Below are 27,900 nucleotides of genomic sequence, written 5' to 3' on the forward strand. Positions count from 1 at the left end.
CCCTTAAAGTTCCTCTCCTAAATGCTCAGTGAGTGGATTCTGCCGAATGACCCACACGTCTCTGGAGGAGCAACCTGGGAGAAAAACCAGGTCATGAAATCTTCCAGCTGCCACGAATGGCCTCTGCTACTGTGCGTTATTTAGAGCCATGCCAAGCTAAGATCGGTGAAGGCACCTCACCAAATATACATGATGAGAGTCACTAGATAAACATACCGTCAGTGTTGGGCATGAACTTCTACATAAACAGATGGAATATTAGCAAAGATATGAAAGTTAGAAGATTGTAAGAAGGAATTAAGGAAGAGAGAGCGACCAAAAACAAATATACAAACTTATCTAAACTCTGATTCCAGAGAGAATTTCAGAGGAAAGATGTCCAAAGCAAGGTCCTCAGGACGAACCTGTTTTTGGCTCAAGTAGTCCATTCCCCGGGCCACATCTGCTGCAAAGTGGAGGAGCTGCTGGGAGGACAGCGTGGAGGCGGTGCTGTTAGCGATGGCGAACGCGGGGTCCGTCTCCAGCACTCGGCTCTTGCGCAGGAAGTCAAGGAGGTTGCCGTGGGGGGCATACTCGATGGCCAGGTACAGGTAGCCTGTGCGGGAAGGGAGAGAGCACCACTTTATCGGTAACCCTAAGCTGCTGTGATATTTCTAAGATGTGCTATGATTCTCGGGAAACGCTTATAAACCTCTGTTTTATCGTAAAGTTACACATCTAGTGGTACCAACCTCAGTAATGCTGGGGCCAGGAGGAAGACAAGTGACATCATTCCTGCAATACTTAAAGTGCTTGCTCTCGGGGTTCCCCTCCCCACCTCTACCAAACATAGAGGGCTTCCTGTCACCTACTCGGTGACACTAGTAGAATGAAATCAAAGCATTTGCTTCCAGACGATCGAAGACAGCTAGTCCACATCACCTTTCATTTTTTTATTCAATCGATATTGAATATCAAGAACCTAATATGAGCCAGGCATGTATTCCAATATGAATCTAGCTTTTCCTGACGTTTTGTTGTTGTTGTTTTGCGGTACGCGGGCCTCTCATCGCTGCGGCCTCTCGCTTTGTGGAGCATAGGCTCCAGACGCGCAGGCTCAGCGGCCACGGCTCACGGGCCCAGCCGCTCCGCGGCACGAGGGATCTTCCCGGACCGGGGCGCGAACCCGTGTCCCCTGCATCGGCAGGCAGGCGGACTCGCAACCACTGCGCCACCAGGGAAGCCCGAGGTTATTTTTTTTTTAATCAAAAAACAATGATTCAATATCCATAGCAGGTAATTTCTCTCTCTCCTGCCTTCTGCTCCTCCCTAAAATCTGGAATAAGTCACTATATTGCTGAGTAGGTCACTAGTCAGCAGAGTCTAGTGTCAGGGATTGCATGTTTGCTTACAGAAACCAGAAAACTCAACCTTTTAGGAAAAAAATAAAACAAAATAGTTCCTAGAGGAAACTATGGTGCGGTGTCTTATCTTTATTCCAAATTGCTTTCTCCTTTTTCCTTTTTAATAAAATGTAAGCTGCTTTGATAAAAACATTGATCTTTGGAGCCCATGAAAAGTAAAGTGGTTTTACTGTCTTTTAAAGGTGAATTATTTTGTTTTTTTTTTTAATGTTGAATGAATTTAAACTTCAAAGATATTCTAAGAAAGTGAAATTCTCAACAACAAAATAATCTAGCACTGAATCTTGTTGTACTATAAGGAAAGATATACTTCAATTCTGGTGTGAATGCGCTTTCTCACTTCTTTACTGAATTATAAATTTTAAGAGCCAACCAATAATGTGACGAGAGAGCAAAATTTTAAAAGATGTACATTCTTCTGTTGTTGTCGGTTTCTTTTTCTTTTTTTTTTAACTTTCATTTACTGCTGTCCCATGCTGATTACTGTTCTCAGGAAATAGCTCAAAAATAAATGACATTACTTCATTATTTAACCTAAGAGACATGATCTGGCTTTCAGAATTACACCCTTATTGGATCACAGAATGATATATTGTTTGAAGTACCAGTATTTTTAGTTTAATAAATTGAGGAAAAGGAAGTAGTCTCTTTTCCATTGTTGGTATTTGTGCTGCAAAGTCAACAAGAGGTTGTCAAGTTTGTAAATAATTACTGTGTGGAGCTTTTTTGTTGGAGCAAATTTTTCCATGAGAAATTAAGATTAAGCATAGATTTAGACCTACAAACCCAGGTAGCAAGCAGAGGTAAAGCCATGAAAGATTTCTTGTTACCTACTCACTCACAGCTAATTACACGCATTACAATAGGAAATACTCAGTAAATACTTGAATTAATCATATAAGTTGGACTTAAGAGTATGTGTGACATAGGACAGTTGTAAAACTTCAGTGTTATTGCACAGGACATTGTTTTGGATAAAAACAAAGTATTGATCCTATTAGATATAAGCTTATTATTATTTTAACCTAAGCATCACCAGTGCTTTCACGTTACAGTAGATTAACGGCATTCACAGATTTAACATTCAGAATATCAGTTCCTTGGGTTTGGAGGGAAAATGAAAAGGTAGGCAACTAACAAGAACCAATCGACTTCACTCTTCCTGGTGCTGAGGGCTGCCTCCATCCACTTAGTAGTAGCTGAGAAAACCTCTGGATTAGCAAAGGTAGAGGCATGTAGGAGCCATGGATCTTTTGGGGCAGTAATAGCTGAACCACATCAGAGGCCAAAAGATTCAGCCTTGGGATCTACCTTCAAAAAGATACTAAATCTCAGCACGATCTATTAATGGGACCAGACATTCAGACTGAAACTGCAACTTAAAAAAAAAATAGATAACAATCTTACATGACTGTCTTTCCTAATTTCAATATGGAATGTGCCTGTTTTTTTTTTTTTTAAAAAAAAACAATCTGGCAGGAAAGACAGGAAAAGAGCATCTTACCACGATGTTCACACGCTCCTAAGAGATTGATGATGTTTGGGTGGTGTCCAAGTTTACAAAGCACCTCCAGTTCCCCAGCGAAGTCCCTGTGGTCATCTTTGGAAGCATATTCTGGGAAGAAAGTAAAGAGTAGTGATCCCTTTCTGTTACACCTCTTCAGAAACAACTGTCCCCCCTCTGCTTCCCAGAACCTTCAGGTACACTCAGCCACCATTAGGTCTGGAAAACTGTATAGAAATCAGAGATGACTATAATGCAGATGCTTCTTTATTGTTGGGGGCTGTCCTGTACAAAGTAGGATGTTTAGCTGCACCTCTGACCTGACCCACTAGATACCAGTAGCCCAACTGAAAATGTATCCGGAAATCACCAAATGTCCCCCCCGGGGGCAAAATCACCCCTGCTTGAGAACCACTGCTCTGAAGTTTTCCTGTTGAAGCTCTCAAATACCCAGGGAAATGATCTGGCTCTTAGACTCTGGCTCTCCCAGCTAACTCTACCGTCCAGAGACAAATATGCTCAGGGATTAAAAACAAAGTTGTAGTGAAACATCACCAGTAGTGTACGCACCTTGCTTTATTATGATAACTTTACTTTTTTCATAAACCAGTCCTACTGAAAAAACTCAAATCTCAATGACATTTTCATAGAAGTTGCTTGGTAGTCAGGAAACGGTTGCATTTATTTCTGTTCCTTTCATTCCATCTGTCCGCTAGCACTTTGATCAGAGGGAGAACCACCAGTCAGGCTGAAGAGAAAGCTCTTTGGCCAGTGCACAACTGGCTGATCAGCCTTGAGTCGGTGACAGTATGCTATTATGGCTTTTTGAAGAAATAACATTGGGGGAAAGGGTGAGAAGGGAGCTGGTAGCCATGTGCATCCCTGAACATGCTTGGAAATGATGGGATTGTTTCATATGGGCTAAGGGTACCCGTAAGGCTGACAAGTAGGCAATTCCAAGTCAAGGACCCTGTTTATACCACAGGGACCTGAGGGTCAATACCTTGGAAGCATTTAAAACACAAAGCTCTTTATAATAAGGTTGTCAGTAGCTGCCCTCTTTGCATGCATGACTTTTCCTGCAAAAAGTGTCTGCCCTGGTGCCCTGTTAAGCTATTCTACCTCTTCACATGGGCATGAGATAGACAATCAGCTCAGGTCAGATGCCAATAAACACTGATGCTACCAAGTTCTGCACCCTCTCTCCTCTCACTATTTTTACTGCTTCCTAAAGCTCCCTGTAACTAAAGTAGCAAAATGAAAAAGGGATTTCTGGGTGCTAAGCAAGAGGTGTGTGTGTGGGCGGGGGGGGTTAGAAACATTATTGTCTCTAAGCATAAATGATACTGTGTTTATTCTGTTTTGTTCATTTTCTGACATAGTGTTTTCCAGCAATGTGGAAAACAACGATGATTTGAAAAGATTTAGGGTTAATTGTCATCTTAGGCTTAATATTGCCGTCAAAAAGAAGGAAAACCCATCAGCAACCTCAGAGAGTCCTTACTATGGAGCTGCCCAATGAAACTAGTAACTACATTGCTGGCTCTAATACGCCACTTTTCAAGCCTGTGTGCTGTAAAAGCAACAGTGCAGCTTCGCAGTCGTTTCACCCGGAAGAGAAGACAGCTAGTATTGCCAGGGAACAAGTCTTTCTGCTTTCTCAGAAGATCTGATGAAATGGATAGGCCCCAAGCAGTCTTTTTTTTTTTTTTCCTTCCCCCAAGCAGTCTTGAACACAACTGGAAAAGATCTAGTTCCTGTGACCATACATCAAGGGTTTTCAAACTCGAGTGTGCAGAAGAGCCACTGAGCAAGCTTAAAAACACAGATTTTTCATGCGCCATCCCAGAAATTAGAATACGGTAGAACCATGAGGGGGAGAAACCCAAGTAGATGCATTTCTAACCATATTTCTAGGAATGTTGATGCAGATAAACCATGAAGATAGTGGTTTGCCAAGTGTGGTCTCCCAGGCCTCAGAATCAGCATCACATGGGAACTAATTAGAAATCCAAGTTCTGTGGCCCTGCGCCAGACTTGCTGTATCAGAAACTGTGGGGTGGAGCTGAAGAATCTGGTTTTTTAACAAGCCTTCCAGGTGATTCGGATGTTTTGAGAACCACTGGATTAAGAAAAATAATGCTCCCCCAGAGTCAGCAGGGTATGACAGAGAATCTGTATTCTCACATCCCAAGGAATCATGACAGTGGTATCCAAATAGCTTATGCCTTCATGTTTACATCCTGACCCTCAAAGGAAACATCACCTTCAGTTGCACATAACAGCTCTACCTGACACCACGCCAATTTTTTGTTTAAAGAGTGTAAGACCTTAGAGGAAAGATTCAACAGGAAGTCAAGCTGTCCCCCCACCCTAGTAAAATGCTGACTCGAGCAGTCCAAGCACTGACCTTTCATTCTCTTTATGGCAGCGTCCATCCGTAACCCATCCTTCTTGATGCGAGCTTTCAGAACCTGGCCAAAATTACCCTCCCCAATCACATCTTGAAATTTGATGTCATTCCAGTCAAGCACTGGATAAATTGTAGGATCTGGGTTGTTTTTGGCCTTCCTGTTCAGGGCCAGAGTTCCTGAGTTGAATTGCACAGCTGGTTCTTCCCGCTAGAAAAATAATGGTTTTGTGTCAGGACTTTTCATAATTTTAAGATACATAATACCTCCTGATTGGTACCCACACTGGGTGAAAAAAGAAATACTGTATCCAATTCTAGAATGAAAACGGAAATAGGGTTCATTGAACAGGCCCACTCGGATGAAGTGGCTGCCTATAGAGCTGCATGGGCACGACCACAGGCCTCAGTGGCAAAGCACGCCACAATCAATTAGTTATGTCTGCAGAGGTGAGGGAGGGGAGGAGAACAGCATGTATGCCACGAAATAGCACATCCCTGAGTTAGTCACACTTGAGTTTCTACTCTGCTGTGGAATGAGCCGGTGTTGAGTTCTGATCTGGAAAAGAGCTCAGAGACCTATCTGGGTCAGTCACAGCACACACCTCTGTGAGAGCTTTGTTTCCTAGCGTCATCTTGGTCTATTCTTGGCTCTTACTCACTCTCTCCAACTTTTCCTAAAGCTCAGAATCTCTCAAGCCCACTCTGGCGCAGACACTGGCCCCAAGATGACTGATGCTTAGAGCAAAACCCAACAGGGTGTCTCCTTTTCTCCTGAGTTTCAGTGGCTGCTGATGGTATCAGGACAAAGCATCAGTACCATGATGCGCTCTAGCACTCTCTACCCCCTTGCTGGTCCTTCCTCTACAGGGACAGCCTGAGTTGAGCCAGCTCTGGCAAGGAGTCGGATTACAGAGCCTCCCTTGTTCTGTACTGAAGGGAATCTCAGGGACTCACGTACAGGAAGGTATACCTCATTTGGAATATGTAATTGTACTCAATGTTTCATATACAGAATCAATAAAGTTGGGTACAGATTAATTTTACAGAGCTTGAAACCACGAACTAGAGAAATGTTCAGGCTGTAGTAGAGCCAAGGACTCAACTAGGGTGCCTATAGGTAAAGTAGGATTTTCTAAACTTTTTACTGGTCAAAATTCCTAGATGAAAGAAAGAGGCCATGCCAAGCACCACGAACTATGGCTGCAGACCGAAGGGTGCACAGGAATGGAGATACACACGTATATGTAATCCATACATATAGGAGGGATAATAGAATTGAAAGAGGTATTAGAGGTACAAAATGGAAACTGGAAACAGGGAAATGTGGGGAAAACTGGTCTAGTGCAAATCTTCATCACCTATCACTCTGAGGTCTGGTTACCCTTATGCCCTTCATTACCAAAAATGTTCAGTTCCTTCTATTACAAGATTACCCTCGCTGGTGACTTATTACTAGTATGACTGTATTCTCTTTCTGATGGGGCAGTAGTCCTGCTTTAGGCTTGGTCTCCTGCATGCTTATTAAGAGCAACCTTTTCATTCTTAGAATTGTTCTGATTTGGACAAGAAATCATATAGTCATGCTATTTATCTCCCATTTCATAATGGAAGACAAAGAAAAGATGAAACTTGCCTAAGGGAAATATTTGCTTTACAGGTAAAATTTTTGACCCACATCTTTAAAATGAAGGTTCTGCATATATGTGGGCTTGCACTTATTACTATTAGGAAGATGAGACATACCACGTTTTGGAAGGCTTGGGCCATTCTTCTTTGGACGTTTGCCCTCTTCAACTGCAACATGATCAGAAAGGCCAACAGCACCGTCAGGCAGGTCATTCCCGCTGAGCCAAGGATGGCGATCAGCAGCATCTTCCCACCTCCGAGGTCTGCTGGGGCTGTGCCGGAGAACACAGGAGAAGGAGCAGGTTAGTCTAGGTAGAGAGAGAGGCCAAGACCATCTGCGGGAGAAGTCACAGTGTAATGGGAGTGTAATGGCAGCCTGAGCCCAGCCTGAGCCCTGCTAGGTGACCTTGGGCTACTCGTTTATTTTCTGGAACTCAATGGAGATGACTCACAGGGCTGTTCTAAGTTCAAAGAAATGTGCAAAAGGCATTTTTTTAAAATGGCAACATGCTAATCACTAATTGTTGTCCTTTGTTCAACTTTCACTTCCAAGTACAGGCCCAAGCAGATGAACATTACCGAGCAAGAGTGAGAATGGCTAATTAGATCTATGACTTTGGGTAAGTGACTAAACCTCCCTGCACAATTTAACCACCTAGAAAAGCTTTAAAGCTCTGCAACTCTAAAGAGCATAGTGTCTGCTTTGGCTTGTTTCTTGTTTTAAGGAGCTGATGGAGATTTTCTTACTACGCACTCTGATCTGAAGTGCCGGATGCAAGGCCTCTGCATGAAGCACCCTGTGAAAAACTGAAACTAGACGAAGCACAAAGGAAAACAAACAAACAAAAACAATCTGCAAAACCTCTGAAAAAAAAGCCTCTGCACCTGTTGCTCTTGTGGAGCTTGGCATCTTCAGTGGAGGCTCCTATTGCAGGGGGACCTTCAAGATGGTGGAGGAGTAAGACCCAGAGATCACCTTCCTCCCCACAAATACATCAAAAATACATATACATGTGGAACAGCCCCTACAGAACACCTACTGAACGCTGGCAGAAGACCTCAGACTTCCCAAAAGGCAAGAAACTCCCCCCCGCATACCTGGCCACATGGCTGACAGGGTCTTGGTGCTCTGGCCTGGTGTCAGGCCTGAGCCTCTGAGGTGGGAGAGCTGAGTTCAGGACATTGGACCACCAGAGACTGCCCGGCCCCACATAATATCAATTGACAAGAGCTCTCCCAGAGATCTCCATCTCAACACTAAAACCCAGCTCCACCCAACAGCCAGCAAGCTCCAGTGCTGGACGCCCCATGCCAAACAACTAGCAAGACAGGAACACAACCCCACCCATTAGCAGAGAGGCTGCCTAAAATCATAATAAGTTCACAGACAACACAAAACAAACTGCTGGACATGGCCCTGCCCAACAGAAAGACAAGATCCAGTCTCATCCACCAGAACACAGGCACCAGTCCCCTACACCAGGAAGCCTACACAAGCCACTGACCCAACCCACCCACTGGGGGCAGACACCAAAAAAAAAAGGGAACTACAAACCTGCAGCCTGTGAAAAGGAGACCCCAAACACAGTAAGTTAAGCAAAATGAGAAGACAGAGAAATATGCAGCAGATGTAGGAGCAAGACAGAAACCCACCAGACCAAACAAATGAAGAAGAAATAGGCAGTCTATCTGAAAAAGAAGTCAGAATAGTGATAGTAAAGATGATCCAAAATCTTGGAAATAGAATGGAGAAAATACAAGAAATGTTTAACAAGGACCTAGAAGAACTAAAGGGCAAACAAACAATACTGAACAACACAATAAATGAAATTAAAAATACTCTAGAAGAAATCAATAGCAGAATAACTGAGGCAGAAGAATGGATAAGTGACCTGGAAGATAAAATAGTGGAAATAACTACCACAGAGCAGAATAAAGAAAAAAAAATGAAAAGAATTGAGGACAGTCTCAGAGACCTCTGGGATAACATTAAATGCACCAACATTTGAATTATAGGGGTCCCAGAAGAAGGAGAGAGAAAGAAAGGGTCTGAGAAAATATTTGAAAAGATTACAGTTGAAAACTTCCCTAACATGGGAAAGGAAATAAGTCCAGGAAGTGCAGAGAGTCCCATACAGGATAAATCCAAGGAGAAACATGCCAAGACACATACTAATCAAACTATCATAAGTTAAATACAAAGAAAAATTATTAAAAGCAGCAAGGGAAAAGCAAAAAATAACATACGAGGGAATCCCCATAAGGTTAACAGCTGATCTTTCAGCAGAAACTCTGCAGGCCAGCAGGGAGTGGCAAGACATATTTAAAGTGATGAAAGGGAAAAACCTACAACCAAGATTATTCTACCCAGCAAGGATCTCATTCAGATTCGACAGAGAAATTAAAACCTTTACAGACAAGCAAAAGCTAAGAGAATTCAGAACCAGCAAACCAGCTTTGCAACAAATGCTAAAGGAACTTCTCTAGGCAGGAAATACAGGAGAAAGAAAGACCTACAAAAACAAACTCAAAACAATTAAGAAAATGGTAATAGGAACTTACATATCAATAATTACCTTAAATGTAAATGGATTAAATGCTCCAACCAAAACACATAGACTGGCTGAATGGATACAAAAACAAGACCCGTATGTATGCTGTCTACAAGAGACCTACTTCAGACCTAGGGACACATACAGACTGAAAGTGAAGGGATGAAAAAAGATATTCCATGCGAATGGAAATCAAAAGAAAGCCAGAGAAGCAATTCTCATATCAGACAAAATAGACTTTAAAATAAAGACTATTACAAGAGACCAAGAAGGACACTACATAATGATCAAGGGATCAATCCAAATAGAAGATATAACAATTGTAAATATTTATGCATCCAACATAGGAGCACCTCAATACATAAGGCAAACGCTAACAGCCATAAAAGGGGAAATGGACAGTCACACAATAATAGTAGTGGACTTTAACACCCCACTTTCACCAATGGAGAGGTCATCCAAAATGAAAATAAATAAGGAAACACAAGCTTTAAATGACATATTAGACAAGATGGACTTAATTCATATTTATAAGAGATTCCATCCAAAAAAAACAGAATACACTTTCTTTTCAAGGGCTCATGGAACATTCTCCAGGATAGATCATATCTTGGGTCACAAATCGAGCCTTGGTAAATTTAAGAAAACTGAAATCCTATCAAGTATCTTTTCTGACCACAACGCTATGATATCAATTACAGGGAAAAAACTGTAAAAAATACAAACATATGGAGGCTAAACAATACACTACTAAATAACCAAGACATCACTGAAGAAATCAAAGAGGAAATCAAAAAATACCTAGAAACAAATGACAATGAAAACACGATGACACAAAACCTATGGGATTCAGCAAAAGCAGTTCTAAGAGGGAAGTTTATAGCAATACAATACTACCTGAAGAAACAAAAAAAATCTCAAATAAACAACCTAATCTTACAACTAAAGCAATGAGAGAAAGAAGAACAAGAAAACCTCAAAGTTAGCAGAGGGAAGGAAATCATAAAGATCAGATCAGAAATAAATGAAAAAGAAATGAAGGAAACGAGAGCAAAGATCAATAAAACTAAAAGCTGGTTCTTTGAGAAGATAAACAAAATCAATAAACCATTAGCCAGACTCATCAAGAAAAAAAGGGAGAAGACTCAAATGAACAGAATTAGAAATGAAAAAGAAGTAACAACTGACACTGCAGAAATACAAAGGATCATGAGAGATTACTACAAGCAACTATGTGAATAAAATGGACAACCTGGAAGAAATGGACAAATTCTTAGAAAAGCACAATCTTCCGAGACTGAACCAGGAAGAAATAGAAAATATAAACAGACAAATCACAAGCACTGAAATTGAAAATGTGATTAAAAATCTTCCAACAAACAAATGCCCAGGACCAGATGGCTTCACAGGCGAATTCTATCAAACATTTAGAGAAGAGCTAACACCTATCCTTCTCAAACTATTCCAAAATATAGCAGAGGGAGGAACACTCTGAAACTCATTCTATGAGGCCACCATCACCCTGATACCAAAGCCAGACAAAGATGTCACAAAAAAAGAAAACTACAAGCCAATATCACTGATGAAAATAGATGCAAAACTCCTCAACAAAATACTAGCAAACAGAATCCAACAGCACATTAAAAGGATCATACACCATGATCAAGTGGGGTTTATCCCAGGAATGCAAGGATTCTTCAATATATGCAAATCAATCAATGTGATACACCATATTAACAAATTGAAGGAGAAAAACCATATGATCATCTCAATTGATGCAGAAAAAGCTTTCAACAAAATTCAACACCTATTTATGATAAAAACTCTCCATAAAGTAGGCATAGAGGGAACCTACCTCAACATAATAAAGGCCATATATGACAAACCCACAGCCAACATCGTCCTCAATGGTGAAAAATTGAAACCATTTCCACTAAGATCAGGAAAAAGACAAGGTTGCCCACTCTCACCACTATTATTCAACATAGTTTTGGAAGTTTTAGCCACAGCAATCCGAGAAGAAAAAGAAATTAAAGGAATCCAAATCAGAAAAGAAGTAAAGCTGTCACTGTTTGCAGATGACATGATACTATACATAGAGAATCCTAAAGATGCTACCAGAAAACTACTAGAGCTAATCAATGAATTTGGTAAAGTTGCAGGATACAAAATTAATGCACAGAAATCTCTTGGACTCCTATACACTAATGATGAAAAATCTGAAAGGGAAATTAAGGAAGCACTTCCATTTACCATTGCAACAAAAAGAATAAAATAACTAGGAATAAACCTACTTAAGAAGACAAAAGACCTGTATGCAGAAAACAATAAGACACTGATGAAAGAAATTCAAGATGATATAAACAGATGGAGAGATATACGATGTTCTTTCATTGGAAAAATCAACATTGTGAAAATGACTATACTACCCAAAGCAATCTACAGATTCAGTGCAATCCCTATCAAACTACTACTGGCATTTTTCACAGATCTAGAACAAAAAATTGTACAATTTGTATGTAACCACAAAAGACCCCTAACAGCCAAAGCCATCTTGAGAAAGGAAAAAAGGAGCTGGAGTAATCAGGCTCCCTGATTTCAGACTATATTACAAAGCTACAGTAATCAAGTCAGTATGGTACTGGCACAAAAACAGAAATATAGATCAATGGAACAGGATAGAAAGCCCAGAGAGTAACCCATGCACATATGGTCACCTTATCTTTAATAAAGGAAGCAAGAGTATAAAATGGAGAAAAGATACCCTCTTCAATAAGTGGCACTGGGAAAACTGGACAGGTACACGTAAAAGAATGAAATTAGAACACCATACACAAAAATAAACTCAAAATGGATTAAAGACCTACATGTAAGGCCAGACACTATAAAACTCTTAGGGGAAAACATAGGTAGAACACTCTATGACATAAATCACAGCAAGATCCTTTTTGACCCACCTCCTAGAGAAATGGAAATAAAAACAAAAATAAACAAATGGGACCTAATGAAACTTAAAAGCTTTTGCACAGCAAAGGAAACCATAAACAAGACATAAAGACAACCCTCAGAATGGGAGAAAATATTTGCAGATGAAGCAACTGACAAAGGATTCATCTCCAAAATATACAAGCAGCTCATGTAGCTCAATATCAAAAAAAAACAAACAACCCAGTCCAAAAATGGGCAGAAGACCTAAGTAGACATTTCTCCAAAGAAGATATACAGATTGCCAATAAATACATGAAAGGATGCTCAACATCACTAATCATTAGAGAAATGCAAATCAAAACTGCAATGAGGTATCACCTCACACTGGTCAGAATAGCCATCATCAAAAAATCTAGAAACAAGAAATGCTGGAGAGGGTGTGGAGAAAAGGGAACCCTCTTGCACTGTTGATGGGAATGTAAATTGATACAGCCACTATGGAGAATAGTATGGAAGTTCCTTAAAAAATGAAAAATAGAACTACCATATGACCTGGCAATACCACTACTGGGCATATACCCTGAGAAAACCATAATTCAAAAAGAGTCATGTACCACAATGTTCACTGAAACACTATTTACAATAGCCAGGACATGGAAGCAACCTAAGTGTCCATCAACAGATGAGTGGATAAAGAAGATGTGGCACATATATGCAATGGAATGTTACTCAGCCATAAAAACCAACAAACTAGAGTCTGTCATACAGAGTGAAGTAAGTCAGAAAGAGAAAAACAAATACCATATGCTAACGCATATATATGGAATCTAAAAACAAAATTGTTTTGATGAACCTAGGAGCAGGACAGGAATAAAGATGTAGAGGTAGAGAATGGACTTGAGGACACGGGGAGGGGGAAGGGTAAGCTGGGGCGAAATGAGAGAGTAGCCTTGACATATATACACTACCAAATGTAAAACAGATAGCTAGTGGGAAGCAGCTGCATAGCACAGGGAGATCAGCTTGGTGCTTTGTGACCACCTAGAGGGGTGGGATAGGGAGGGTGGAGGGAGACACAAGAGGGAGGCGATATGGAGATATATATATACATATAGCTGATTCACTTTGTTATACAGCAGAAACTAACACAACATTGTAAAGCAATTATACTACAATAAAGATGTTAAAAAAAAAAGCTGATAGAGAAAACCTGAGGATACCAATGGGACAAAGAAAGAAGGAAGGAAAGAAGAGAGAGAGAGGAAAAACCATTAAGTTTTGGGCTCAGGTCAAAATAAACTATTAAAGACTATGGTATAACCCCTCCACTTCTTTCCCTTATTTAAATTCAAATAAAGATAAATTCAATGTATTTTTATGAGAAACAGCATGTAGAGCATGATCCTATCTTTTAACAATTATTCTTTTGTGATTAGCTACCTTTCCTTCTATCTCTGTTTTATACGTGCATAAAGAGATGTCTGAAATGGGATGATGAGGGTTGTTTAGTTTTGTTACATCTTGTCCTAAAATTTTTCTTAGTATTTTATTTATAACTTGGATTTAGGGCCTGTACATGTTTTACCAAAACACAAGTAACTATTGAAATTATGCATTTATTAGGAGTGTCAGGTGAAAACTATTGAATACAATTCTCTATAATTGGCAGACCCATCATTCCTTGCATATTTCAAACATGTTCCAAAGAATCAGCACTGAGAACAGGGCTTGCTTGATTTTATTTCTTAAGCCCTAGGTAGGCCCCAAGAGAACCAAGAAGTTTTTAGTGCTATAACATTTTCTGTAAAAATACTCTGGTCTGAATTATAAATTTGCAGAAATCACCATTTCCCTCTAATGTCCCTCTAGCTACATTCCCTTGCACAAGCTGTATAGCACAGAGGGCAAGGAAGTGCAATTTCAGACAGACCTCAGACGGAAGGCTCTCCAGGAGCTGCAGTTCTTCCCACCCCCGGGGTCCTTTTTCACTAATTACATTCAACAGGTTTTACCAATCACAAACACTGGAGAGGATTAAGAGGTACAACCCTCCAGTTATGAAATAAATAAGCCACGGGGATGTAATATACAGCATATGGAATGTAGTCAATATTATTGTAATCACTTTGTGTGGAGACAGATGATTACTAGCCTTATTGTGGTGATCATTTCATAATATATGCAAATGTCAAATCACTATGTAGTGCTCTTGAAACTAACATAATATTGTACATTACATCAACCATATTTCAATTTCAAAAAGTCTCAAACACTGGGCCTCGTGTGCTTGGCACTCTGAGCGATCTCTATCTCAAAGGGCTTATTCTCTCTGGCGTGGGGGTTAACGGTGGATGTGGAGACATCATAACCTGGATCTGAAAAGTAAACTCGGACTACCATAGTGTCATCCAAGCTAAAAGAGGGTTCGTTCTGAGAAAGAGTGGAGTGTGGTTCCTGGAGCGCCCACTGCACCACGCAGGGCTGTCTCCACTAAGCTGGGTCCTCTGTCTTCCTTCTGCATGGAATCACATTCATATCCCTCAGAGCTTCAGTTGCTGGATGGGGAGTGCTGATGGGCTAAGTTCACCTAAGTTTTCATGATAGATAACAGATCAACGGGTTATCCTTCCAAGGGGCATTTTCATTCCAAGGACCTCTTTAGAGATGGTGACGCCTACCAGCCCATTATGTCACATGATGCGAATATGGGGTAAATATCGTAAGACAGTGGGGCTTTTCTGATACTCTCTAGAAATAATTCTATGTAAATACCTGTCCACTCTACCAACCTTGAGATTCAGAAAGAGTCATCAGTTCATGAGAAAAGGTTGGATTGCTTGACCCTATGTTGTTCTCTGCAAAGATGTCCACCTGGTAAGCTGTTTGGGGCTCCAGGCCCTTGAGCTGATACTGGGTGATGGTGGCATTCTTGATCTTCACATCAATGTGCTGGTCTTCATTCTTGCCCTGAACCTTGTAACGGATGATAATAGAAGAAATAGAATAGCCATCCAGGATTGTCCAAGAGATCACAGCTGAGGAGTCTGTGATGTTGGAAATCTTGATGTTTTCTGGTTGAGGAGGGAGAACTAGAAATTTAAAACAAACAAACAACATATTACTTAAGATACATTACCGTCTCTTTGATTATTATGCTTCTGAGAGAGAGTTAATATCAGCTCATAAACCATGAATGGCTAGTAAGTGTTATCTCAGAGGGTAACTCCAATCAGTTGGTAGTGGACTCGACGCAGACTTGACAAGTGGCTGCAGACAGGAAAATGGCAACACACACACATCACATATTTGCCATCCTTAAACTAAATTAAGACCTCGGAAATTCTGTTACTCCACAAACTGCTATTACACTGTTTTTGATACTGAGGAAAACAGAAAAATGTTGATAGCTGACATTTATATAGGCCCTTCCATATAGTAACTCATTGACTCCTCATAACAATCTTACTGTAAGTATTGAGGCTCAGAGAGGTTACGTGACTTGGCTGAGGTCACACAGCTTTTAAGAAATAGATTCAAGTAGAAGAAATAAGATTCCTATTAGTCTGTAGTTAGCCACTGGTCCATAGGGCCTATCCGTATTAAGCACTTGTTAGAAAATATGTTAAGCACTTAGCAGACATATTCAAAAAGCAAGATGGAGACTATATATGCATGTGCACACTTATGGATGTACTTAATGTATTAAAATTATACAACATTGAATGGAAAGATACATAATAAACTCATAATTTTGGTTGTCTCTGGGGAGAGGGGGAGAGAATTAGATTGGGGATGATGGTCAAAGAGGATTTTGATATATCTGTATTGTGGAATTACTTCCACAAAAAGGCTGAAAGCAAATATGACAAAATGTTAAGAGTTGTTAATTCTGTGTGGTAGAAATGTAGGTTTTTGTTGTATTATTCTCTGCATTGTCCTATAACTTCTAAATGTCAGAATTTTTTAAAGATGAAGAAGACATCCCTAAACACAGACAAAACCGTTGAGACTTCCACATGTTATGGATACAAGAAGAGAGTGCCTGGAAAACCAAGAGCCAGTTTACACACCTGTTACTGGGGAGGTAGCAACTCAGCTGCAGAAAAGAACCTCAGACTTTGGGATTTGGCAAGAGACCACAGGATCCTAGCATAAGTGACGGTTGGTGTGACCCAGAAACACCTAGTCTTTCCAAGGACTCCAAAATGCACAGACAGTTCTAATGCAGTGAATCAAAATAGAACTCTCTGGCTCATGACGAAAAAGCTTTCAATTCTACAAAGAAACCCTAGAAGTTCCAACTCATTTTTAATGACCAATATGAGATTGAGAGAAGCCTGAACTGAAGAATATTTTGAAAGAAAAGTTGTTTTATTACTCTCAAATATATATTACTCTCAAGTATATATATATATATATATATATATATATATACTGTAATGCCAAGAATTGTCTGTTTTGAAGATTTTTCAAGCAGAGTTCTTTGGCTTTTAAGATTAGATGAATTAGATGAATCATCATCTGTGTGCAACAATCCTAAAAACTGTCATATAACAGATTCAACAAGCCCTAGAAAACCTTATTCATGTTATTAATTTACTTAATAAGTAACTCTATAGAAAGGAAAGGTAAATTTTAGCACAGTCCTGCCTGAATTATCACAAATCCAAACACATGAAGCGTTCGTATATATTACAGGTTGCTAAAATGATTTGATGTGTTGGTGGGGGGCGCTAATGAGCCTCCATTCACAGCTAACTACCTTTTCTGGTTTCTAAGAAGCAGACTTGAAGTGACGGGAGTTAAGTCTAAATGGCAGCAGCCAAGTGTCATTCAGGCAAGGCTGGGGCATCATGAGGTACTTACTGTCGCTGAGGGTCCAAGCGATGAGATTTTCGCTCCATTCCCCCTGGGCCTTGGTGTTGACTCTGGCTCGGACTATGTACTGCTCCCTGGGCTGTAAATTGTTAAGGAGCACTGAAGTCAGGTTGCCTGGCACTTTAATATTCTGCTGATCACTATTCATGAGCACAGACCTCCTCTCAACTTCAACGTAAAAGTCATCTTCTGAGCTTGGAAATATGGGTTGCCAGGTCAAATTTAGAGTGGTCTGACTTTTTGGTAGGAGACTGAGACCTCTTGGAGGAGGAAGACCTAGGAGAAACCAGAATAATCATTGTTTTTATATAGGGTGAAGGTAACAACAGCCCCAAAGGACAGCATTATAGGATAACCCTGGCTCCTAGAATAATATACACTTTCACAAGCTATCAAAGAAACACATGCTAGCAGCCATGTAATACTTTTCCTTTTTCCTACCAGAATAGCAAAGCTTTAAAATATTCTAGTATGTAGCTTGAGTAATTGTAAGACAGGAATACAACCCCTTTGAAGGACAACTTGGAAATATTTTTCAAGAGCTCTAGAAATGATCATATACTTTGGGAGTATAGTCTGACTACCAAGGATTTATCCTGAAGAAACAACTCAAAGGAAGCGAAAAGCTAGGTGCATGAAGATGTCCATTACAACATTATTTATAATAACAGACAATCATAAGAAACCAAAATGCTCAAAATAGGAAAATGTTTTAATAAATTATGATATAGCCATCCAAGGGATTAAAAGTTTATTGGAAAAAGTACAAAAGCCCCTCCAAAACTTAAAACACACGAGAAAAAACTCTGCTTACCACTTGGTAAAAACCATGTCTACAGTTGGCGAAAAAGGAAGGAAACTGATAAAAATGGAAACACTGGATTTGCCAATGTTCTGGGGTTGTAGGTTCAGTGTTTCTGTTCCCATTTTGAGTAATATATTTTAAAGCAATTTCAGGGTTACTTCCCCTTAGCAAGGACAATTTCAGACATGACAACACTGTGATGGCTGGGCCAGGCCTCGCACTGCTCTGATCACGTCAAGGTTTGACTCTGACCACACGCCAACTCTGACCCCAAGAACCTGGGCTACCAGAGAGGTAACTGAATAGAAACAATATGGGTTTTGAAATCAAAGAGGCAGGAGCATGCCCCTTTAGTTTTGTGACCTTGGGAAAATTCATAACCTCTCCGAGTTCACATGTAGCATGAAATGAAAATACTCATCTTCCAGACTCAGGAGGAGAAATGAGATAGTGAAGGTGAAAATGCTTGGAAGGTGTTAGGGGCTCTGTAAATGTTTTCTCTCTCTCTTCCTTCCTTCCTTCATAAAATATATTGGGCCAATGGACAGTGGAGGAATCTGTAAATTTTCAGTTAATAATAGTATATTGATATTTTAAACTTCAGATATAAAGTATTTTCAAAACATAGAATAGTGATCCTCTATTCATGCATTCTTGGTGGGGACATTATTGCCCCTAAGGGGGCAAAAATTGGTTCTTGGGGTATGAGAAAATTTTAGATAATGACAATTGTTTATGAAGGGCCACAATATATAAACAGATCTGTGGTATTACAATCCATGGCAGAAGAGACATTACGACAAAACAGAGATTTTGTCTTAAGGACAAAACTATCTAAGAAGTTCTTTAGAGGGTGATAATTTAAAAAATTACAATAAGATAAAGAATCTGGAAAAGAATGAATATACGTATAACAATCACTTTGCTGTACACCTGAAACTAACACAACATTGTATATCAACTATATTCCAATAAAATGAAAAAAAAGTTTAAAAAAATTAAAAAATAAAATAAAAAGGTTGAGAAACTTGGTTAGAGGTGAGAGGAAGGGTCTGTTTCCACCCAATGGGAGAGGGACTCTCACTGGTCAGTTCTGACCACCCTTAGATGAGGGAGAACCAGAAATCAGGTCCTGCCACCTGCTGGGCATTATGCTCCAGGTCTTATTGGTCTTTTCTCCATAACCTTTGCAAATTGAGAGAGGTGATGTCACCTCCTTTTGCTCTTCTCTAAAGTTTAAGTTCCGAAATAAGCCACCTGGAGTGGGTAGATAGGCTTACGATGACAGCAGACAGAGGGAGGACTGATGGTGTGCAGCAAACATGTAAACCTTCTAAGCCTGTGCCTGGTACAGAGGAGCAACCCCATAAATGGTCCTTTCCCTCCCTTTGGGAGCATGACTTACCCTTCACCCCTCCCAACCTGCCCTCTCTCTGCCGTGTGTTCAGAGTATCTTCTCTCCCCTCCCCTCCCGGCCTTCCCAGCCTTTATCACTCAACCAACACACTTATAAATAGTGCAGCTGCCAAATGAATTTAAAAACAAACATCAGCAAAATTCAAATGCTGGGAAAAGATGAACCTTCAAGAATTCCCTTCCCGCCCACCCCTGAGAACTACTTTGAAATAGATTCCAAGACATCTCTAAATACATCCTGGCTGGAACATATTCTGAGAGCTGAAGACAGCACAGTACGGGTCTGTGCAGTGTTTTATGTTCTGTTCCATAAATACTTTCCATCTGAGTCAGATTATGGCCTTCCCCTTTTGATTCATCAGCACCGCTCTAAGAGAGAATTAACTACCATTCGCCTTTTAGCAGCAACCTGATGACATATGAGGGGCCCCTTGGATCACAGTCATGGAGATTCCTTTATCCTCTAAGTCATATGTAGTCTCCAGTGTTATTTTTGGTATTTACTACCTGGTGGGTTCCCAGGAAGCCATTCCTTACTTGTGCAATGTTTCTACAAGCATCAGAGTAGCTACTGAGTTTCATTTGGTTCTTTAAGGATGCTGCTGGTCAGATGAACACTAGGTGGGGAGTGTGGAGGGGAGAGTCTCTGTTAGGGATGCACAACCCCTGCAGAAGAGCCTGATGTTCTTCCTAGCTTCTCACTAAATCATTCCATATCCTTCTGCTTTTAGTAAATGGACGAAAAATAGGAAAACTCATCAACTGGGATAAGGACATCGTGCCTTTGGACTCCCAGGTAAAAAATACCTGGATATTTTGCTTCTCCCAGGAGAAACAAAAAGATATCAAGTCTGAAGATCTAGTATGGCAATGTACCTGACGCATTACCATGGGCAAGTTATTAACCACTCTGGGACTCTACTTTCTCCAGTTGCGGCGAGGGGGGGAGCTACTCTTCATTGCGGTGTGTGGGCTTCTCATTGCGGTGGCTTCTCTTGTTGCGGAACGCGGGCTCTAGGTGCATGGGCTTCAGTAGTTGTGGCATGTGGGCTCAGGAGATGTGGCACGTGGGCTCAGGATTTGTGGCACACAGGCTTCAGTAGTTGTGGCTTGCAGGCTCTAGAGCGCAGGCTCAGCAGTTGTGGCACACGGGCTTAGTTGTTCCACAGCATGTGGGATCTTCCAGGACCAGGGCTCAAAGCTGTGATCCCTGCATTGGCAGGTGGATTCTTAACTACTGCGCCATCAGGGAAGCCCAGAACTGCTGTTCTATAGGTAAAAGCCTTTCATTCTATTTGATGTTTTCACTATGTGCGTGAATGACTTCGAAAAACTAGAAATTACTTTCGAAAGTAAATAAACTGGGATTTCTGGAGTACATATGCGGCAAGAGCCTGTCTTGGGCCCTTAAGATGGAAACAGGAAGCTGGTGGTAAAACTCGGGAGCCAAGACGGAGCACAGTTGCTGCTAAGTAAATCCCAACTCCTAAGGGATGTCCCTGCCTTCCTGAAGGGTCATCTGCTTCCTTCTCTGTCCCGGTGGATTGCTGCAGACTCCCTCCCCCAGGGAGACAGACCAGGAGTGCAGCCCAAATAAAGGACCAGTTTGGCTCCAAGTTGCTAGCCTTCCTGTCACTTTCCCACCCATTCAAAAGCAAACCCCTTTCCACCACCATCCCACTCACCCACCACCACCCTTCCTGGTCTTCCTTCCTCTTTCCCCTTCCTCCCCCACCCACCCAGCTCCTGAATAAATGCCTGTTTGCTTCAACTGACCGATAGAAGCTGTTGTGAACCGCCTCACGGGTCCAGGATGCCCTTCCCCGCCCTCTCCACGCCGGACCAGCTGCACGCAGAGCTCGTATTCTGTCCGAGGTTCCAAATAGTTGAGGGTAACAATCTCATTTGTCACTGAGAAGAGGGAAAGTTCAGGAAACTTAAGTTGGCAATCTTTTACATTCTTTAAACTGGAATGTTGTTATTGTGAGGTGAACTAATGTTTGGTTTTTAAAAATACAATGTCTGAGGAGAACAGAGAGGCAATCCCACCTTCAGGGCCTCAGTGTTCCTAATAGAAGGAAAATAAGGCTTTTTCATGTAAGTATCTCTGTGCCACTTACACATCTCTGCTCTAGTGTGTTTGTCTTTTCATTTGTAGAGTAAAACCACGCAAATCTTCAGCTATATGGAATACCCATCAGATTTAGGGGAAAAACTCAATTAGAATAATATAAAATAACCTCTGTTTTCAAGTACCTAGAGTGATGGCAATCAACCTATCAAGAGAAGAGACTCTTTGAGGGTATGCTTACAATGACTAGACAGTGAACTTGTGATGGTCATGTCCTAACAAATGAAGCATTCTGAAGTACTTGAAAATAGATCCCGTAAGCAAATGACACATGCTTCTTTTCTCCTTAGCTATTCTATTTTGCCATTCTGTTTCTCCGTGGATATTGCAAAGGTAGATTTTTGCCTTACCATATGATAAATTCCTAGTCGGTAAGAAAACGTATTGGACTGTGTTTAAGGGTTTTTAGAAGACCACTTCGTAGATGTCCACAAAGAGAGGATGGATTATGAACACCATGTTTTTTTAAAAAGCTGCTTTTTAAAAATACCTAGCCATCCACAACAGAAACAGCAGTCCAGCAAATCAGCCTTATGTTGCTGGGATTCTGAATTTTGGCTGAATCTTCAAAAGAATGTGAAGAGCTCAGTAATGATACCAAGACATTATTCAATATACCCAAATCAGCTAGTATAATTAAGCCCAAACCCCTCTTTTTCTTCTCCTTTTCTGTAACTTTGATTATCGACATCTCATGGGTAGAGGGCGCTTTTTAGGAAATCACAGCCATGGTGAGACTAAAGTATTGGTGGCGGGCTGCACATTCCCTACAAGCATGACCGCGGCAGGTCTCGCTATAAGATGGTGCGATTAAAGCAGCTGGCTCAATAGATGACGCTCAGCTTTCTTTTTTTAAAAAATGTGATTTTTGCATCATCATGCAACAAACAGAATTGTCATTTGTGTTTCAAAATAAATTTAATTTACAAATAAATACATTTAACTGTTTTCATGAACTTTTGACATTTTATTACATTTTGGGTTTTTTTCCCCAAAAGTTGGGGGAGGGGCGTGTACCTCTCTTTGCCCACATCCCCTCCTCTTCCTGCCACAGCCCAAACTTTCTGGTCCAAATTCCTCTCAAAACCTCTGTGAGTTAGGAGCCTGCAGGCAGGGCAAGACTCAAATACGAAAAAGAAGAAACAACTTGATACAGCAGCAACAATCACCCCTCAGATGTAAGCAAATTAAGTCTCTGCCTTTCCAGCAGGCCCTGGACTTTCCTGTTACCCTATTCATGGCATAAACTTGTATCTTTCACCATGACTAAGCAAGATAGAGTCAAAAAGGGATTAGAGATCCAGAGAAGCCTGGAAAGGAAATATTGATGCAGATAGTAACTCCTGACACAGGTGTGTTGTGTGTCCCATTTTACATCATGACTTCCAAAAAGATAGCCCCAGAACTCAGAGGACCACCCCCCGCCCCCCAACTCCTTCTTGAATACTCTGAAATGGAATCCACTGCTACAGCCCCTAACTGGGGGTAGAGGGTTGGGACTGGGAGAGAGGATTTCTATATTTGGGGAAAAATTTTTTTTTCCTGGTGCCCCATCTCCAGCTGGAGCCTTTCCTTTCCAAACCTTACCTTGAATATGCCGCCAAGCCTCATAATGATTAACAGGTTTGTAGAGAAGCTTCTTGGATTTGATTGGTCCATCCCCAAAGTAAGGCTCAGAGCTGATGTTGATGACAGCAAAGTTATGTCCGGTGTCAATCACGTTTGGGGCATTCAAGGGCTTTGGAAGAACTAAATAAAGTGTCAAGAATCAGATCAGTCCTTACACTTTGGGGTTTTACTGCTGTTCTGAGATGGGGGTAGAGGATGAGTGCCTTTACACTCCCAACAAAGCCCTCTTAGAGTTCTCTGCTCAGATTCCATGCAGTTGCCGTCTCTGTGATCTCCTGGTTTGCTCTTGCCCCTCCAACTCACTATCCACAAAGTACTTTCTTAAAATACAAGCACTCCTCTGCTCAAGACCTTTCAATGGGTTCCCACTACGTTTCGAATAAAATCTAAAATTCATACCATGACCTGCCAGGGATGATAGAGCCCCTGCCTCCTCTCCAACTTCCTCGTTCCCTCACCTAATACCCTCCAGTCCTAGTGACCTTTCAGTTCATTCAACTAACAATGCACCAGGCTCCTTTCTGTCTCTGGTTCTTTGTTGAGGCTGTTCTCCTGCAAGGAATGCTGTAGACCTCCCATGATTCTGCAGTTAATTCTTACTCATCATTCATCTCTCAGCTCTCATGTGAGTTCCTCACAGGGGCTATCCCAGAACCTTGGTTAGGCTCACGTGTCATACCCTTCCACAGAACATTTTCCTTCACTGCAATTTTCAGAATTTATTATTCTTAGTAATTTGGTGTGATTATTGAATACCAGTCTTCCTACTAGACCACCAGACTAAGTCTGTCTTTCTGTCTGTCTGTCTCTCGGGTCTCACCGGGCTAAGATTAAGGTGTTAACAAGGGCTGTGTTCCTTTCTGGAGGTTCTAAGGGCGAATTTGTTTCCTTCTTTTCAGCTTCTAAAAAACATCTGTATTCCTTGACTCATGGTCCCTTCCTCCAACTTCAAAGACAACAGAGTCATGTGTCTCTGACCCTTCTTCCATTGTAATATCTCTTTCTGACAGTCTTTAAAGACTCCTGGGATTAGAGTGGGTTCGCCCAGATAATCCAGAATAATCTCCCCATGTCAAAGACGATGTATTCCTAATGGGACTGAAAGAGCACTCCCAACAAGGTGAAAATTGGTTCTTGGGGAAAGAAAAATTCTTGGATATTACAATGGTTTGTGGCCTTCCTAAGGGCCACAGTATATAAACAGATTTATAGTATGTCCACAATATTAAGCAAGTTCTGGTTTGAAAGGAAAGGACATCTTGTCAGGCTGTCAGTACCCCCATTTATTCAACTGTAGAAGTAGCCCAACTTGCTTTGAGTCTTACTGAGCTCCCGTGAGTCAGAGGTCCACCAGAATCCTGGGCCCTGGGTCATCGAGAGCACTTATGGGAATGGGGTGGCCAAGAAAGAAGACAGAGAGTGAGTCTATCTCTTCTGCTCATGCGCACGCTCCATTGTGTCACCGGACTTCACTTACGAAATTCAAAGATAAAATTTCAAGTTGAAGACAACAGAACATTAAACCAAGTGCAGGGCCCTGTGTGGACAGGTCATAAACCCATGAAGCCAGCCCTGCACATCACTTTTCCTGTATGAGAGGAGGGTTGCTGGGTCCAGCTCACATGCAACGGGAAGGGATTACACAAGGTCATGAATTCCACAAGGCAGGGATCATGAAGGGACACGTTAGATACTTCCTACCTCATCCAATATCATTTGTCTCTTTTGACTTGTTCCTTTCTCCCTTGCACTCTATAAACAGTACCTGTATTTGGAGATAGGGTCTTTAAAGAAGAAATTAAGTTACAATGAGGTCTACAGTCATTCCTAATCCAATATGACTGTTGTCCTTATAAGGAGATTAAATTAGGACACACACACAGAAGGAAGACCATGAGAAGATACAGGGAGAAAACAGCTGTCTACAAGCTAAGGAGCAAGGCCTCAGAAGAAACTAACTCTGCCAACACCTTGATCTCAGATCAAGGTGAGATTACCTTGATCATCTAGCCTCCAGAACATCGAGAAAATTAATTTCTGTTGTTTGAGCCACTCAGTCTAGGGTACTTTGCTACAGCAGCCCTAGCAAACTATTACATATGAATATAACACAATTTACTTATCCTTTCTAATGGTGATGGATATTTGGACTATTAGGAATAAAACTCCTCAGAACATTACTGAAGATTATTTGTTTTTAACATATGAACTCATTTCTTTTGAGCATAAACCTAGGCGTAGAATTATCAGGTCACAGGGTAGGTGTATGCTTAGCTTTAATATATATTGCCAGTTTTCCAAAGTGGTTGCTCCAGTATGTACTCTGGTAGTAAAGTCTAGTACAGTCAGCCTTCTGTATGCAGGTTCTGCATCTGCAGATTCAACCAAGAGCAGATCAACATTCGGGGGAAAATTTTTAAAAACTCCAGAAAGTTCTAAAAAGCAAAACTTGAAATTTGCCATGTGCCAGCAACTATTAACAAAGTATTCACATTATAGTTACTATTTACATAGTATTTACATTGTATTAGGTGTTACAATAGTCCCCCTTATCTTCAGGTGATACATTCAAAGACCCCAGTGGATGCCTGAAACTGCAGACAGTACCAAACCCTATATACACTATGCTTTTTCCTGTACATACATACCTATGGTAAAATTTAATTTATAAATTAGGCACAGTAAGGGAATATTCAAATTGCCAGCATCACATTACTAAGTTAAATAAAGGTTACTTGAACGTAAGCACTGTGATACCGTGACAGAGGATATGGTAACTTAGACATCGTCTAAGTGACTAATGGGTGGTATGCACGAGACAAAGGGAGGATTCACATCCCCGGCAGGATGGAGTGGGACAGTGTGAGATTTCATTATGCTGCTCAGAACAGTACACAATTTAAAACCTATGAATTGTTTATTTCTGGAATTTTCCATTTAATTTTTTTGGCTGCAGTTGACCGTGGGTAACTTAAACCTTGGAAAGTGAAACCACAGATAAGGGGGGATTATTGTTTAAGTAATCTAGAGATGATTCAAAGTATACAGGAGGATGCGCGTAGGTTGAATGCAAATACTATGCCGTTTTATATAAGGGACTTGAGCATCAATGGAGTTTGGTATCCAGGGAGGTCCTAGAACCAATCCCCTACAGATACTGAAGGGCAACTGTATCTCTGTATCTATTTTTTTTTAAATACTATGATTAAAGACACTGCTTAATTTACCTAATGGCTATTTCCATCTTATATCTGTCAATATGACCGTGAAGAGGCACCAGTGACTTAGAACTAGAGAGGTTTCTGTGCACTGATGTTGTGTGCTGTGTCTTTTATTTAAAAAATAAAAATTAGAATCAGTAACTCTTCTGAATCTTGGCAACATGGTTTTTTACTTATAATTATTTACTTCCCATGGGCAGCAAACATTTCAAGAAGCTTAAAAATAACATAATTTGTCTTGTCTGTATACCATTTCCTTTCTTCCAAGAACATGTATGATGTAAGAAATTATTTTGATCGTGTTAATGTCCTACTGAATAAAATAGATCTGGGATTTTCCAGTAATCCAAAAAAACATTAAAGATTCTGAGGTGTTTTATATGGGTTCTCAGGGCAGAGAATCCAACTCTGTGGGGCTGTATTTATGCTCGTACTGTTCTTGCCCTTTTTTAAAAATATATATATTCTGGGTAATTACATTCAGTTCATTTACAGAAATTACCTCTGGGAACAACCAAAGCTTCCTAATCAGGTAGTGAAGTAGTTTACATACTAATCAGCTTCTGTTATCTTGCTTCCTTATCTGTAACACAAGAGTCTCAGAAAGCAAAATGATCTACAAAAGATGATGCAGGGTTTGGAGTCAAGACCAGGTTCAAAACTAAGATTGGCTGTTTGCCAGATGTGTTACCTTAGACGAGTTACCTAAACCTTCTGAACCTGTTTCTTGAATGATAAAGTGGGGATAACAATACTACTGTACATTGTACTCATAAAATTTAAATAAGATGAATGAGCACTTAGCTCAGTGCCTTTCTAGAATATACACCACAGAGTTGTTAGGTGTTTTTGTCTAAATGAATTAAAAAGTAACTTCCAAATTTAAAATTCCCTGTTGTATCTCTGTACACCAACCAAGCTAACTTGGATTTACTTCCACTTTATTTCTTCCCTGCAAGCCTCAAAGGTACACACATCCACTTAACTCTGAATTTTGAAATACTAATTCATAGTAGGAAGAATATTCAGAACTCTGAATATGGGAGAAAATCATTCATGTTAATTGTATAGCATAGCCTGGGCTTCATATTAAGTGAGTAGTCCTCAAAATGAAAATTCTCCAAATTATTCTCTACAGTGAATAGGAAGTCACGAGAATGATAAAGTTAAACTTTTTACAAAATAAACTCACTACCAGACACTTTATGCCAGACACAATTCCACTATTTAACAAATCTTCGCAATAACCCTGAGTGGTAGATAAACTAAGCTGTGTTTACAAATAAAGAAAGGCTCAGAGAGGTCAGATTCATTTGCTCAGGGCCACACCCAAGTTTACTAGCTGTTAGCAATGAAAACCAAACCCAGGGCTATGTAACTCCAAAGGTCATAAA

The 27,900-nt window shown here is 40.6% G+C and overlaps 1 protein-coding gene across 1 annotated transcript in view; it reads right to left on the reverse strand.

Moving 5' to 3' along the window:
• TEK (TEK receptor tyrosine kinase) overlaps nucleotides 1-27,900 on the reverse strand; it is a 103,847-nt gene that overhangs the window by 11,354 nt on the left and 64,593 nt on the right. The window contains exons 10-17 of the mRNA XM_079925808.1: nucleotides 23,244-23,405; nucleotides 21,302-21,436; nucleotides 17,293-17,580; nucleotides 15,216-15,515; nucleotides 7,064-7,218; nucleotides 5,318-5,528; nucleotides 2,908-3,018; nucleotides 405-595 (exon numbers count right to left, since the gene is read on the reverse strand). Of these exons, the coding sequence (XP_079781934.1) occupies nucleotides 405-595; nucleotides 2,908-3,018; nucleotides 5,318-5,528; nucleotides 7,064-7,218; nucleotides 15,216-15,515; nucleotides 17,293-17,580; nucleotides 21,302-21,436; nucleotides 23,244-23,405 (1,553 nt within the window). The remainder of the gene's footprint in view (nucleotides 1-404; nucleotides 596-2,907; nucleotides 3,019-5,317; nucleotides 5,529-7,063; nucleotides 7,219-15,215; nucleotides 15,516-17,292; nucleotides 17,581-21,301; nucleotides 21,437-23,243; nucleotides 23,406-27,900) is intronic.

The sequence above is a fragment of the Stenella coeruleoalba genome (assembly GCF_951394435.1).
Source record: "Stenella coeruleoalba genome assembly, chromosome: 7".
In the NCBI taxonomy this organism is placed as follows: domain Eukaryota; kingdom Metazoa; phylum Chordata; class Mammalia; order Artiodactyla; family Delphinidae; genus Stenella; species Stenella coeruleoalba.